The sequence below is a fragment of the Salmo trutta genome, chromosome 18, assembly GCF_901001165.1.
Source record: "Salmo trutta chromosome 18, fSalTru1.1, whole genome shotgun sequence".
Lineage (NCBI taxonomy): Eukaryota > Metazoa > Chordata > Actinopteri > Salmoniformes > Salmonidae > Salmo > Salmo trutta.
The window spans coordinates 49,165,909-49,181,232 of record NC_042974.1 but is presented as its reverse complement, the minus strand read 5'-3'; the positions used below and the strand labels follow the sequence as shown (position 1 = coordinate 49,181,232).

At 43.8% G+C, this 15,324-nt stretch overlaps 1 protein-coding gene across 2 annotated transcripts in view; it reads right to left on the bottom strand.

Moving 5' to 3' along the window:
• The window catches only part of LOC115153437 (glutamate--cysteine ligase catalytic subunit-like), a 28,024-nt gene extending 18,365 nt beyond the window's left edge, over window positions 1-9,659 (bottom strand). Inside the window, exon 1 of one of the 2 annotated variants that reach the window (XM_029698879.1) lies at window positions 9,041-9,659. In XM_029698879.1, the coding sequence (XP_029554739.1) occupies window positions 9,041-9,190 (150 nt within the window). In that variant the 5' untranslated portion in view covers window positions 9,191-9,659. The remainder of the gene's footprint in view (window positions 1-9,040) is intronic. The other variant, XM_029698881.1, reaches the window with a different exon arrangement.
• Window positions 9,660-15,324: the final 5,665 nt, after the last annotated feature.

The window sequence follows — 15,324 nt, the reverse complement described above, 5'->3', positions numbered from 1 at the left end:
CTGGGAAGGCTTTCCATTGTTGGAACATTGCTGAGGGGACTTGCTTGCATTCAGCCACAAGAGCATTAGTGAGTGGGGCACTGATGTTGGGCGATTAGGCCTGGCTCACAGTCGGCATGCCAATTCATCCCAAAGGTGTCCGATGGGGTTGAGCTCAGGGATCTGGACATTTTGCCACAACTTTGGAAGTATGTTTGGGGGCATTTTATAAAAGTGGCCAGTGATATGAGTCTGTAGTTAAACAGCAATCACCAACTCAGAGAGGCTGCTAACAGTCTGATGGGCTTGAGCTTGAAAAACAGCTTCTGTCTCTCGGTTCCAGCTTTGATGCACCTGTACTGACCTTGCCTTCTGGACGGTAGTGGGGTGAACAGGCAGTGGCTCGGGTGGTTGTTGTCCTTGATGATCTTTTTTGGCCTTCCTGTGACGTCGGCTGCTGTAGGTGTCTTGGAGGGCAAGTAGTTTGCCCCCGTTGATGCGTCACCCTCTGGAGAGCCTTGCGGTTGAGGGTGGTGCAGTTGTCGTACCAGGCGGTGATACAGCCCGACAGGATACTCTCGATTGTGCATCTGTAAAAGTTTGTGAGGGTTTTAGGTGACAAGCCACATTTCTTCAGCCTCCTGAGAATGAAGAGGCGCTGTTGCGCCTTCGCCACACTGTCTGTGTGGGTGGACCATTTCACTTTGTCTGTGATGTGTACGCAGAGGAACTTAAAACTTCCCACTTTCTCCACTACTGTCCCTTCGATGTGGATAGGGGGGTGCTCCCTCTGCTGTTTCCTGAAGTCCACGATCATCTCCTTTGTTTTGTTGACGTTGAGCGAGAGGTTATTTTCCTGATACCACACTCCGAGTGCCCTCACCTCCTCCCTGTAGGCCGTCTCGTCGTTGTTGGTAATCAAGCCCACTACTGTTGTGTCGTCTGCAAACTTGATGTTTGAGTTGGAGGCGTGCATGGCCACGCAGTCATGGGCGAACAGGGAGTACAGGAGGGGGCTGAGCACACACCCTTGTGGGGCCTCAGTGTTGAAGGTCAGCGAAGTGGAGATGTTGATTCCTACCTTCACCACCTGGGGGTGGCCCGTCATAAAGTCCAGGACCGAATTGCACAGGGCGGATTGAGACCCAGGGCCTTCAGTTTAATGATGAGCTTGGAGGGTAATATGGTGTTGAATGCTGAGCTGTAGTCAATGAATAGCATTCTTACATAGGTATTCCTCTTGTCCAGATGGGATAGGGCAGTGTGATGTCGATTGCATCGTCTGTGGACCTGTTGGGGCGGTATGCAAACTGAAGAGGGTCTAGGGTGGCATGATCCTTGACTAGTCTCTCAAAGCACTTCATGACAGAAGTGAGTGCCATGGGGCAGTAGTCATTTAGTTCAGTTATCTTTGCCTTCTTGGGTAGAGGAACAATGATGGCCATCTTGAAACATGTCGGGACAGCAGACTGGGAAAGGGAGCGATTGAATATGTCCGTAAACGCACCAGCCAGCCAGTCTGCACATGCTCTGAGGACGCGGCAAGGGATGCCGTCTGGGCCAGCAGACTTGCGAGGGTTAACACGTTTAATTGTCTTACTCAGGTCGGCCACGGAGGAGAGGGGGGGCTCAGTCCTTGTTAGCAGGCCGCGATGGTGGCACAGTATTATCCTCAAGGCGGGCAAAGGTGTTTAGTTTGTCTGGAAGCGAGATGTCAGTGTCCGTAACGTTGCTGGTTCTCTTTTTGTAATCAGTGATTTCCTGTAGACCCTGCCACACACACACACGTCTCATGTCTGAGCCATTGAATTCCAACTCCACTTTGTCTCTATAGCAACATTGCTTGTTTGATTGACTTGAGGGAATAACTACACTGTTTATATTAATTCGGCCATATTCCAGTCCTCTTTTCATGGTTAAATGCGGTTGTTTGCGCTTTCTGTTTTGCGCAAATGCCACCATCCATCCACGGTTTCTGGTTAGGGTAGGTTTTAATAGTCAGTGGGTACAACATCTCCAATGCACTTCCTTATAAACTCACTCACCGAGTCAGCGTATAGATCGATGTTATTCTCTGAGGCTGCTCGGAACTTTTCCCAGTCTGCATGGTCAAAATAATCTTGAAGCGTGGATTCCGATTGGTCAGACCAGCGTTGAGTTGTTCTAGTCACGGGTACATCCGGTTTGAGTTTCTGCGTATAAGACGGTAGGCGCAAGATGGAGTCTTGGTCAGATTTGCCGAAGGGCCTTGTATGCATCGTGGAAGTTAGAGTATCAGTGATCGAGTGTATTGCCCGTGTGAGTGCTGCAATCAATATGCTGATAGAATTTAGGTAGCCTTGTTCATATTTGCCTTGTTAAAATCCCCAGCAACAATAAATGCAGCCTCAGGATATATGGTTTCCAGTTTGCATAGAGTCCAGTGAAGTTCCTTGAGGGCCGTAGTGGTGTCTGCTTGAGGGGGAATAAACACAGCTGCGACGATAACTGACAAGAATTCTCTTGGGAGATAATATGGCTGGCATTTGATTGTAAGGAATTCTTGTTCAGGTGAGAAGGATTTGAGTTCCTTTATGTTGTGATTACACCATGAGTCGTTAATCATGAATTATACACCCCCGCCATTCCTCTTCTCAGAGAGGTGTTTATATCTGTCGACGCGGCGCATGAAGAAGTCCGGTGGCTGAACCGACTCCGACAACGTATCCTGAGAGAGCCATGTTTCCGTGAAACAGAGAATGTTACAATCTTTGATGTCTCTCTGGAAGGCAACACATGCTCTAATTTCATCTACCTTGTTGTCAAGAGACTGGACATTGGTGAGTAGTATACTCTGAAACGGTGGGCGGTGTGTACGCCAACAGTCTGACCAGCAGGCCACTCCGTCTGCCTCTTCTGCGGCGACGTTGTTTTGGGTCGGCTTCTGGTATTAGATCTACGGTCCTGGGTGGTGGTCCGAACAAAGGATCCGTTCTGGAAAGTCGTATTCCTGGTCGTAATGTCGGTAAGTTGACGGTGCTCTGATATCCAATAGTACTTCCCGGCTGTATGTAATAACACTTATGATTTTCTGGGCTAACAATGTAGGAAATAATACATAAACACACAATACTGCATAGTTTCCTAAGGACTCAAAGCGAGGCGACCATCTTGCTAATGATCCAGGTATATTGTGTAGCTGTCTAATAAAATGTTTCTACAAGCACCGAACGCTGGCCAGGCACCATGCAAGCGCCACCACCACTACCAAACCTTGAACCAGCTGCTAAAAAAGGCAGCACAGAAGTAGAAAAGGACACAAATTCATTCTGACCTGGAAAGAGGAGTTCCATGGGTTTGACATGACACGAAGGGAGATGTCATGTACAGCTCGAATTATCAGCATTTCCCCGGTTTTGCAGACACGTACAGCGCATTCGGAAAGTATTCAGACCCCTTGACTTTTTCCACAGTTTCGTTACAGCCTTATTCTAAAATGAATTCATTTTTCCCCCTCAATCTGCACACAATACACCATAACGACGAAGCAAAAACATTTTTTAGAAATGTTTGCAAATGTGTGTGTATATATATATATAAAACTGAAATATGACATTTACATAACTATTCAGACCCATTACTCAGTATTTTGTTCAAGCACATTTGGAAGCGATTACAGCCTCTCGTCTTCTTGGGTATGATGGTAAAAGCTTGACACACCGGTATTTGGGGACTTTCTCCCATTCTTCTCTGCAGAATATCTCAAGATCTGTCAGGTAGGATGGGGAGCGTCGCTGCACAGCTATTGCCACGTCTCTCCAGAGTTGTTCGATCGGGTTCAATTCCTGGCTCTGGCTGGGCCACTCAAGGACATTCAGAGACTTGTCCTGAAGCAACTCCTGCATTGTCTTGGCTGTGTGCTTGGGGTTGTTGTCCTGTTGGAAGGTTGAACCTTACCCCAGTCTGGAGGTCCTGAGAGTTCTGGAGCAGGTTTTCGTCAAGGATCTCTCTGTACTTTGCTCCATTCATCTTTCCCTTGATCCTGACTAGTCTCCCTGTTTCTGAAAAACATCCCCACAGCATGATGCTGCTGTTTTTTTTGGTACTCTTCCCAGATCTCTGCCACGACACAATCCTGTCCCGGAGCTCTACGGACAATCCCTTCGACCTCATGGCTTGGATTTTGCTCTGACATGCACTGTCAACAGTGGAATGTTATATACAGTCATGGCCAAACGTTTAAATAAATAAATAAATATATATTTATTTATGACTAGTAAAAAAATATATATATATATTTAAAAAAATAAAAAATAATTTATACACACACACACACACATACATACATATATATATATATATATATATATATAGTTGACAGAATGCCAAGAGTATGCAAAGCTGTCCTCAAGGCAAAGGGTGGCTACTTTGAAGAATATAAAATATATTTTGATTTCTTTAACCATTTTTTTGTTACTAAATGATTCCAGATATTTAGAACACCTTTGTATTGAGGGTTTCAGGTTCCCATGAAATGTAAATCATCTTATATGAGAACAAAACCTCTCCATTTTCTAAGAGACTAGTATTCATACAAATGGTTCCATATCCTGAATAATAAACAAGTTACTGAACAAAGTTGTCTAAATCAAAGACAGTTATGCAATGGTCAGCTGCTTTGAATGGGTTCAATGTTTATGGACGGAGTATAAACATCAAAGCATCCATTTGCAGGGGTGGAAGTAACGAATTACAACTACTCACGTTCCTGTAATTGAGTAGCTTTTCTGTGTACTTGTACTTCGAGTATTTTTCAAAGGCTGTACTTTTACTTAAGTACATTTTGAATGAAGTACATTTTCAAAACTATCCATTACAGAGTACAATCTAGAAAAAGGATACACATCATGGCAAGCACATAAAGTTTGCGCCTTTTGTAGCAGCTAGAAATGTTCACTTGTTTGCCAGTGACAAGTAACATGACCAGATGGACCAATACAATTCAATTCCACGCATCGCACAAAAACAGCCCAATCATAGCTGTGTATGCAAACCAAATGATGATCGGTAGCAGGATTTTCTGGCAGTAAAAAAAAGGTAGCTACATGCCATGAAAAAAAAAAGGTTTCCTAATAAACTTGAGAAATAAATGGAGCCTAACGAGATTGTATTGTCTCCTGAACCTGCTGAGACACACAGAGACAGGTCTTCTGAAGACCATGAGGAAGGAAATCTCTGGCCGCATCTCAAAGAACACTTCAGCTTCAAGCAGAGAAGAGGAGACATGGAATGTAAGCTCTGCTTACCAAAGATGGTGGAGGTAGCTGCCTACAAAAACTCTGCGTCAAACTTGAGGAAACATGTAATGGTACGAAAAGTAAAGTTGTAAATATATTTTATCACCATTAATGGCGTTTGTTGTGTAGGCTAACAAAGTGTTGTTATTAGCCATTTGCAATCAATCTGTAGCATAATGCTAACATTAGCTAAAACATCCTGTTGCTAGCTAGTTAGAAGCTAACTCTGACCAACGTCTTTACACAGCTGAAGGAACTATAAGCTGTAGTGCGGGCTACTACCACAAGGACATTATAGTGGCTAGTAGCTAGCCATCCACGTGGTGCGTCTCACAGGCAACTGTTGACAAGCTTGTCATTAATTTGTGAGGGCCAACAGCCATTCTCTGTGGTTGAACAACCAGCTTTTAAAGAGTTGGTAACCACCCTGCATCCTCAATGCAAAGTCATCTCCAGACCTACTGTTCGTTCAAGAATACATGAAGCTGCCAATCACCTAAAGAAGACAGTTATGGCACACCTTGGCAGGGTAAATTATGTTGCCACCATCGCTGATTGTTGGACAGCTCATCAAAGGAGTTACATCGTGGTCACATGTCACTGGACAGATGAAGAAACTCTGGTGAGACATTCTGCTGCACTCGCTGGCAAAAGATTGAGAGGTTCCCACACATTTGATGTGCTTGCAGGTGCCCTCGGTGACATTCATTGTGCATACAGGATCAGGGGGAAAGTGGTAAGAACCACAACAGACAGTGGATCAAACTTCAAAGCATTCAATGTTTTTGGTGAGCAGAGCCAGGCAGTCGAGTCAGCAGACCGAGACTCAGATGCTGAAGAGCCAGCAGAGCAGGTTGAATACCAAGACCCCTATTCCATCCTGGAAAATGACAGTGGCCTAAAATATAAACTCCCTCAGCATCAACGGTGTGCATGTCACCTGCTGAACCTCATTGCAACAGATTGTGCGTTGGCAGAAACAAATAGTGATAGCTACAAAAAGTTGTTCAGGTTGTCTTTTGCCAAAAGCCAAGCCATGTGGAATAAAATGGGGCGATCAACCTTAGCTGCTGAAGTTGTAGAGAATGAGTGCAAACTGCAGTTCATCCGTCCAAATCAAACACATTGGAACTCAACTTACCTGGCTGTGGAGACGACCACACGTATCATACAAGAGAAGGGGGAGGATTCCATAAGAAATTAGTGTGAAGAATTAAAAGTGAAAGTGAGTAGCAATTATTTGAATCAATGTTATGTTTTCCTATTACAGTAATATTTATTGTCCATGAAATTTTAGAATTCTAAGAGGTACTACATTTACCTTAGCTTAATCTTTCAGGCTGAGCCCGGCAGAAATGTCCTTCTTGAATGAGTACTGCAAAGTGATGAAGCCTTTGGTATTTATGCTGCAGTAGTTTATGTGTCGGGGGGCTAGGGTCAGTCTGTTACATCTGGAGTATTTCTCTTGTCTTATCCGGTATCCTGTGTGAATTTAAATATGCTCTCTCTAATTCTCTCTTTCTCGCTCTCGGAGGACCTGAGCCCTAGGACCATGCCCCAGGACTACCTGGCATGATGACTCCTTGCTGTCCCCAGTCCACCTGGCCATGCTGCTGCTCCAGTTTCAACTGTTCTGCCTGCGGCTATGGAACCCTGACCTGTTCACCGGACGTGCTTGCTGCACCCTCGACAACTACTATGATTATTATTATTTGACCATGCTGGTCATTTATGAACATTTTAACATCTTGACCATGTTCTGTTATAATATCCACCCAGCACAGCCAGAAGAGGACTGGCCACCCCTCATAGCCTGGTTCCTCTCTAGGTTTCTTCCTAGGTTTTTGGCCTTTCTAGGGAGTTTTTCCTAGGGAGTTTTTCCTAGCCACCGTGCTTCTTTCACATGCATTGCTTGCTGTTTGGGGTTTTAGGCTGGGTTTCTGTACAGCACTTTGAGATATCAGCTGATGTACGAAGGGCTATATGAATAAATTTGATTTGATTTGATTTTTGGTCTCAGCTTTGAACATTCTACAGTCTGAGATCAACACGCATATGTGGTGGCTGCTGCCAGTGATCTTCTTACTAAAAACAAAACTTCAGAGGCTGGAAGCATCTTGCCAAATGTGCCTACCACTTATCAGAGCCATTCAGAACGGTCTCCAAAGCACTTTGGAGAAATGATGGAGGAGCCACAGCTTATTGCTGCTGCAATCCTTCTGCCAAAGTTCAAGACGTCTTGGACTGACAAAGCTGATGTCATCACAGCCGGTATGATTTCTTTACTCCAAAAGGTTTTAACCCCATTGTCCATATGATGATATCTTTTAGTCTGAGTCTTTTCTTAAAAAATGTTTTTTGTTATGTTTTCTTTTTTTCCATTATTTAAGTTGCATTACAGGTGCTGGACAATAACCTTTGCATATAACTATGTTTGGGCACAGCCAGACATGAACTCACCTCATAGAATTTGTTAGGTCTGAATGTATTTGAACAACTCAAATCAATCTCAGTATCTGAGAATAACAAGTTCGGAAGTCTGTGTTAGAGCTATTGCAATGCCAATAATATGATTGTGTTGCCAGCCACATACAGAGTTTGCTGAAACACTGAATATGTGAATGTTGTGTTGTTTCCAATGTACAGGTTTGGCGTACCTGAAGAATCATCTTGACACAATCACACAGGACGAGACTGCTCATCTAAGGCAGCATTCATCTGGTGAAGAGGATTTCTTCATCACTGACAACCAAACAGTCAGAAGGTACAAGGGAGCTGGATGGGTATCTTGCTAGTCCATCGGACAAAATGGATTTACTTCATTTGTTTCCGTACATAAAGAAGTTGCCGCCTGTGAGCGTCTTTTTAGCTGTGCTGGACTACTCTTCACTGCAAAGCGAGCTAGGATAGACTCAATTAACTTAGAAAATCAGCAAATTCAGAGGCAAGTGAAGTGAGTTAAGTGTTCAATAGGCAGTTCCACAGAAAATATGCCTTTTGAACATTTGTATATGTGAAGTTGAAGATTTAATATTAAAATCAGCTGTGCTGAATCTTATCTTGTTGGTTATTTTCTGGTGTTTTATGGAACATTTAGCCTGTCAAGCATTACATGTAAACAATATTACATATAGAGGTCTTCCCTGTGGCTCAGTTGGTAGAGCATGGTGTTTGCAACGCCAGCATGGTGTGTGCAACGCCAGGGTTGTGGGTTCGATTCCCACGGGGGGCCAGTACAAAAAAAATATGTATGAAATGTATGCATTCACTAATGTAAGTCACTCTGGATAAGAGTGTCTGCTAAATTACTAAAAATGTAAATGTAAAAAATGTAAAAGGTATATATAGAAAAGTTTTTGTAAAAGTTATTGTAAAAGGAGAATAAAAATAACCATCAATTTTTACTGAGTACTTAATAAAATGTGCTACTTTTTACTTTTAGTTTACACCAGTACTTTTACTTGATTACAATTTAATTAAAGTAACAGTACTACTGCTTGAGTAGGATTTTACAGTACTCTTTCCACCCTTGTCCATTTGTGTGATTACTGGAAACATTTGAATGATTATCATTTGTATGAACTACTGTACTGATGCCCAGATGTGACTGATATCAACACTAGCTACACTGTTACTGTAAATCGGTTACATCATCACAATCAAGTTGGCACGTTGTCAACATAGTTGCAACTTCACTGGTGATAGAGCACACTCACTGACATTACTGAGATCACATGTAATGCAAAAAATACGTTTAAGTTAAAGTTCAGCCATGGCAGCCTTACCTCATCGCCCCATAACAATACATCCTTCTGTCGTTCTTTCACCTTGTTATAGATGTTGAGAAACTGAACGATTCCATGCTTCCTGACATGGTCTGCATACTTTTTGGTTTCTTCCCAGTTGAGCGGTGACCCTTGTGACAGCAAGCCCATAGCACAAGCGTTCGGCACCAACAGCGGGACTAGCTCGTACTATTTTGTTTAGCTACCGTTAGCTATTAATACTGCTCGTTAGCTAACGTTATTTAGCCAAGTTCGGCGATGTAGCTAGCTAGTTACTTTAAACAAAACAAAACTCGAGCCAAATTAACACTGATTTAGTTATTTAAATTGTAACGCTGATACTTATTAGCTAGCTAGACAAAAAGGGGGAGGCCTTCACATATCTCTTGCTATCTAAAAAGCTAATACAATGAATGTCCCACGCGCGGAATAGAAATGCCAAGGTTGTTACCCCATACAATACCTATTTAATTCAGAATAGCAATTGCACTTAAATATATTTCCCCGTGATTGAATCACTTCCTTATAACGTTAGTGAGAAACGGTCAATTCAATCCGCTAGCCAAGCATCCACTGTTTGAGTGTGCAAAACGTCCTAGTTCACAGACTTAACGTTGACTGAACACACGTGATCGTGTGGCGCGCGTCATGTTATGACTCAGCAATCTTTTCCTCCTCCCTCAAAACCTTCAATGAACATTATTCTTAATTTGGCATGCCAAAACCAGTCTACTAAGTGTGTGTACAAAAAATATATATATCTTTTTTAAAGATTATTATTATTATTATTATACGTGTATGTGTATTTTTTTCATTGTATTGTAAAATAATTAATAAATCTTACAAAAAAACTATATATTTTCGTACACACACTTTAGTAGACTGGTTTTGGTAGGTCTACTATAAAATAATGTTAATTTAAGGGTTTGAGGGAGGAGGGTAAGATTGCTGAGTCATAACATGACACACCTCCACACAGTCACTTGTTCAGTCAACATCACCACCCCAGACGCAGCTGCTCACACCCCATCTCCAGCACCCACATCACTCTGCCACATGGTCTCAAACTGGACCATTTTGTTTCTCTCCTTCACCCACACACTTTCAACATTTAGATCAAAAGCATTTTACCTTTCCATTGTGTTAACAATGGAGGGTTGGCTGATTTCCAGTTTTTAAGTTTGTGTTGACGAGAAAAGTATCTTACTGCACCTTCTTATGCCATATCTTTAAATATGCATACAGACAGATTAAAAATACATTTACATTAATACTTCCAACAGCCAACTTTCTAACTCTGCCCATAATTTTGGGACTTTATAGCATTCCCAGAAGCCATGAATTATTGAGTCATTATTAGTTTTACACTAGAGACACAACTCTGCTATTGTGCTGTAGAATTTGTGAATTTTGTCTCGTGTAATACATTCTATACATTAATTTATACTGGATTAAGAGCACATTTTCGTTAACTGTAATTTAGGGTTTTAACTGTAATTTACGGTTTCTGTGACATTAGTTCTCCATGTGGACCAATTTATGGGTGAATTCTGAATAACTATGAAAGGATTGTTCCATAGAGTTGTGTTTTTAGGGAGTGATATTGGTTCTTGTACAATACGTTTCATTTTCTTCTATATTGTTATAGTATTCTTAACTATGATGTTGTTAATGTTCTTAGCTTTATCTTTTGAAAATAGACATGTGAAAAGATTCTGGGGATGACCATGCGTATCTTCAATATGTGTAAGGATCTATGTGTAGCTGGTGCAGAGGAGTCAGGCGCAGGACAGCAGAGATGAGTAAATAAAAGTAACTTTAAGTGCCGGAAGACATGTGTAAACAGGGCCTCCGCAGTCTGTAGGGCCGTAGGGAGACCGGGCAAAGGGAGGAGATGGCAGAACTTAGAAAAGGATCGTGGTGTTGCCCTGTGAGGGAGGAAGATCCGTCAGGAAGTCCACCGACAGGTGCGACCACGGCCGTTGTGGAACGGGTAGGGGTTGTAACTTCCCTCTGGGCAGGTGCCTGGGAGCCTTGCACTGGGCGCACACCGAGCAGGAGGAAACATAAACCCTCACGCCCTTGGCCAAGGTGGACCACCAGTACTTCCCACTAAGGCAACGCACCGTCTGACCGATGCCAGGGTGACCAGAGGAGGGTGACGTGTGGGCCCAATAGATCATCCGGGCGTGGACAGCAGACGGAACGTACAGGCACCCAGCTGGACACTGGGGGGGTGGGCTCTGTGCGTAATGCCCGCTAGATGTCCGCATCCAGCTCCCACACCACCGGTGCCACCAGGCAAGAGGCTGGAAGTATGGGAGTATGATCCATGGACCGCTCCTCTGTGTCATACATCTGGGACAGTGCGTCTGCTTTAGCGTTCTGGGAACCTGGTCTGTAGGATAGAGTGAAAACAAAACGTGTAAAAATCATGGCCCACCTTGCCTGGCAAGGGTTCAGTCTCCTCGCCACCCGGATATACTCCAGATTGCGGTGGTCAGTCCAGATGAGAAGGGTGTTTAGTCCCCTCAAGCCAATTTTTTATTTATTTATTTATTTATTTCACCTTTATTTAACCAGGTAGGCAAGTTGAGAACAAGTTCTCATTTACAATTGCGACCTGGCCAAGATAAAGCAAAGCAGTTCGACAACATACAAAAACACAGAGTTACACATGGAGTAAAACAACATACAATCAATGATGCAGTAGAAAAAAATAAGACTATATACAATGTGAGCAAATGATGTGAGATAAGGGAGGTAAAGGCAAAAAAAATGCCATGGTGGCAAAGTAAATAAAGTATGGCAAGAAAAACACTGGAATGGTAGATTTGTAGTTTGAAGAAAGTTAAAAGTTAAAATATAAATAATATGGTGCAAAGGAGCAAAATAAATAAAATAAATAAATACAGTAGGGGAAGAGGTAGTAGTTTGGGCTAAATTAAAGATGGGCTATGTACAGGTGCAGAGATCTGTGAGCTGCTCTGACAGCTGGTGCTTGAAGCTAGTGAGGGAGATAAGTGTTTCCAGTTTTAGAGATTTTTGTAGTTCGTTCCAGTCATTGGCAGCTGAGAACTGGAAGGAGAGACGACCAAAGGAGGAGTTGGCTTTAGGGGTAACCAGAGAGATATACCTGCTGGAGCGCGTGCTACAGGTGGGTGCTGCTATGGTGACCAGTGAGCGGAGATAAGGGGGGACTTTACCTAGCAGGGTCTTGTAGATGACCTGGAGCCAATGTGTTTGGCGACGATTATGAAGTGAAGGCCAGCCAACGAGAGCATACAGGTCGCAGTGGTGGGTTGTATATGGGGCTTTGGTGACAAAACGGATGGCACTGTGATAGACTGCATCCAGCTTGTTGAGTAGGGTATTGGAGGCTATTTTGTAAATGACATCGCCGAAGTCGAGGATTGGTAGGATGGTCAGTTTTACGAGGGTATGTTTGGCAGCATGAGTGAAGGATGCTTTGTTGCGAAATAGGAAGCCAATTCTAGATTTCACTTTGGATTGGAGATGATTGATGTGAGTCTGGAAGGAGAGTTTACAGTCTAACCAGACACCTAGGTATTTGTAGTTGTCCACAAATTCTAAGTTAGAACCGTCCAGAGAAGTTATGCTGGATGGGCGGGCAGGTGCAGGCAGCGATCGGTTGAAGAGCATGCATTTAGTTTTACTTGTGTTTAGGAGCAGTTGGAGACCACGGAAGGAGAGTTGAATGGCATTGAAGCTCGTCTGGAGGGTTGTTAACACAGTGTCCAAAGAAGGGCCAGAAGTATACAGAATGGTGTCGTCTGCGTAGAGATGGATCAGAGATTCACCAGCAGCAAGAGCGACATCATTTATGTATACAGAGAAAAGAGTTGGCCCAAGAATTGAACCCTGTGGTACCCCCATAGAGACTGCCAGAGGTCCAGACAGTAGGCCCTCCGATTTGACACACTGAACTCTGTCAGAGAAGTAGTTGGTGAACCAGGCGACGCAATCGTTTGAGAAACCAAGGCTACTAAGTCTGCCGATGAGGATGTGGTGATTAACAGAGTCAAAAGCTTTGGCCAGGTCAATGAATACGGCAGCACAGTATTGTTTCTTATCGATGGCGGTTACGATGTCGTTTAGGACCTTGAGCGTGGCTGAGGTGCACCCATGACCAGCTCTGAAACCAGATTGCATAGCGGAGAGGGTGCGGTGGGATTCGAAATAGTCGGTAATCTGTTTGTTGACTTGGCTTTCGAAGACCTTAGAAAGGCAGGGTAGGATGGATATAGGTCTGTAGCAATTTGGGTCAAGAGTGTCACCTCCTTTGAAGAGGGGGATGACAGCAGCTGCTTTCCAATCTATGGGAATCTCAGACGACACGAAAGAGAGGTTGAACAGGCTAGTAATAGGGGTTGCAATAATTTCGGCAGATAATTTTAGAAAGAAAGGGTCCAGATTGTCAAGCCCAGCTGATTTGTAGGGGTCCAGATTTTGCAGCTCTTTCAGAACATCAGCTGAATGGATTTGGGAGAAGGAGAAATGGGGGAGGCTTGGGCGAGTAGCTGTGGGGGGTGCAGTGCTGTTGAATGCAGTAGGGGTAGTTAGGTGGAAAGCATGGCCAGCCGTAGAAAAATGCTTATTGAAATTCTCAATTATAGTGGGCTTATCGGTGGTGACAGAGTTTCCTATCCTCAGTGCAGTGGGCAGTTGGGAGGAGGTGTTCTTATTCTCCATGGACTTTACAATGTCCCAGAACTTTTTAGAGTTGGAGTTGCACGAAGCAAATTTCTGTTTGAAAAAGCTAGCCTTGGCGTTTCTAACTGCCTGTGTGTATTGGTTTCTAACTTCCCTAAAAAGTTGCATATCGCGGGGGCAGTTCGATGCTAATGCAGAACGCCACAGGATATTTTTGTGTTGGTTAAGGGCAGTCAGGTCTGGGGAGAACCAGAAATTTCTTGAAAGGGGCATGCTTATTTAAGATGGAGAGGAAGGCATTTTTTTTAAATAACCAGGCATCCTCTACTGACGGGATGAGGTCAATATCCTTCCAGGATACCAGGGCCAGGTCGATTAGAAAGGCTTGCTCGTTGAAATGTTTCAGGGAGCGTTTGACAGTGATGAGTGGAGGTCGTTTGACCGCTGACCCATTACGGGTGCAGGCAATGAGGCAATGATCGCTGAGATCTTGGTTGAAAACAGCAGAGGTGTAATTAGAGGGCACATTGGTTAGGATGATATCTATGAGGGTGCCAGTGTTTGCGGCTTTGGGGTTGTACCTGGTGGGTTCATTAATAATTTGTGTGAGATTGAGGGCATCAAGCTTGGATTGTAGAATGGCTGGGGTGTTAAGCATGTCCCAGTTTAGGTCGCCTAGTAGCACGAGCTCTGAAGATAGATGGGGGGCAATCAGTTCACATATGGTGTCCAGAGCACAGCTAGGGGCCGAGGGGGGTCTATAGCAGGCGGCAACGGTGAGAGACTTGTTTTTGGAGAGGTGGATTTTTAAAAGTAGAAGTTCAAATTGTTTGGGTACAGACCTGAATAGCAGGACAGAACTCTGCAAGCTATCTCTGCAGTAGATTGCAACACCGCCCCCTTTGGTCGTTCTATCTTGTCTGAAAACGTTGTAGTTAGGGATGAAGATTTCACAGTTTTTGGTGGACTTCCTAAGCCAAGATTCAGACACAGCTAGGACATCCGGGTTGGCAGAGTGTGCTAAAGCAGTGAATAAAACAAACTTAGGGAGGAGGCTTCTAATGTTAACATGCATGAAACCAAGGCTATTACGGTTACAGAAGTCATCAAAAGAGAGCGCCTGGGGAGTAGGTGTGGAGCCAGGCACTGCAGGCACTGCAGGGCCTGGATACACCTCTACATCCCCAGCGGAGCAGAGAAGAATAAGTATGAGGGTACGGCTAAAAGCTATAAGAATTGGTCGTCTGTGACGTCCAGAATAGAGAGAAAAAGGAGCAGGTATCTGGGGGCGATAAAATAGCTTCAAGGTATAATGTACAGACAAAGGTATGGTGGGATGTGAGTACAGAGGAGGTAAACCTAGGCATTTAGTGATTATGAGAGAGATATTGTCTCTAGAAACATCATTGAAACCAGAAGATGTCATAGCATGTGTGGGTGGAGGAACTGAGAGGTTGGATAAGGTATAATGAGCAGGGCTAGAGGCTCTACAGTGAAATAAGCCAATAAACACTAACCAGAACAGCAATGGACAAGGCATATTGACATTAAGGAGAGGCATGCTTAGCCGAGTGATCAGAGGGTCCAGTGAGATTCAGACAGCTAGCCGG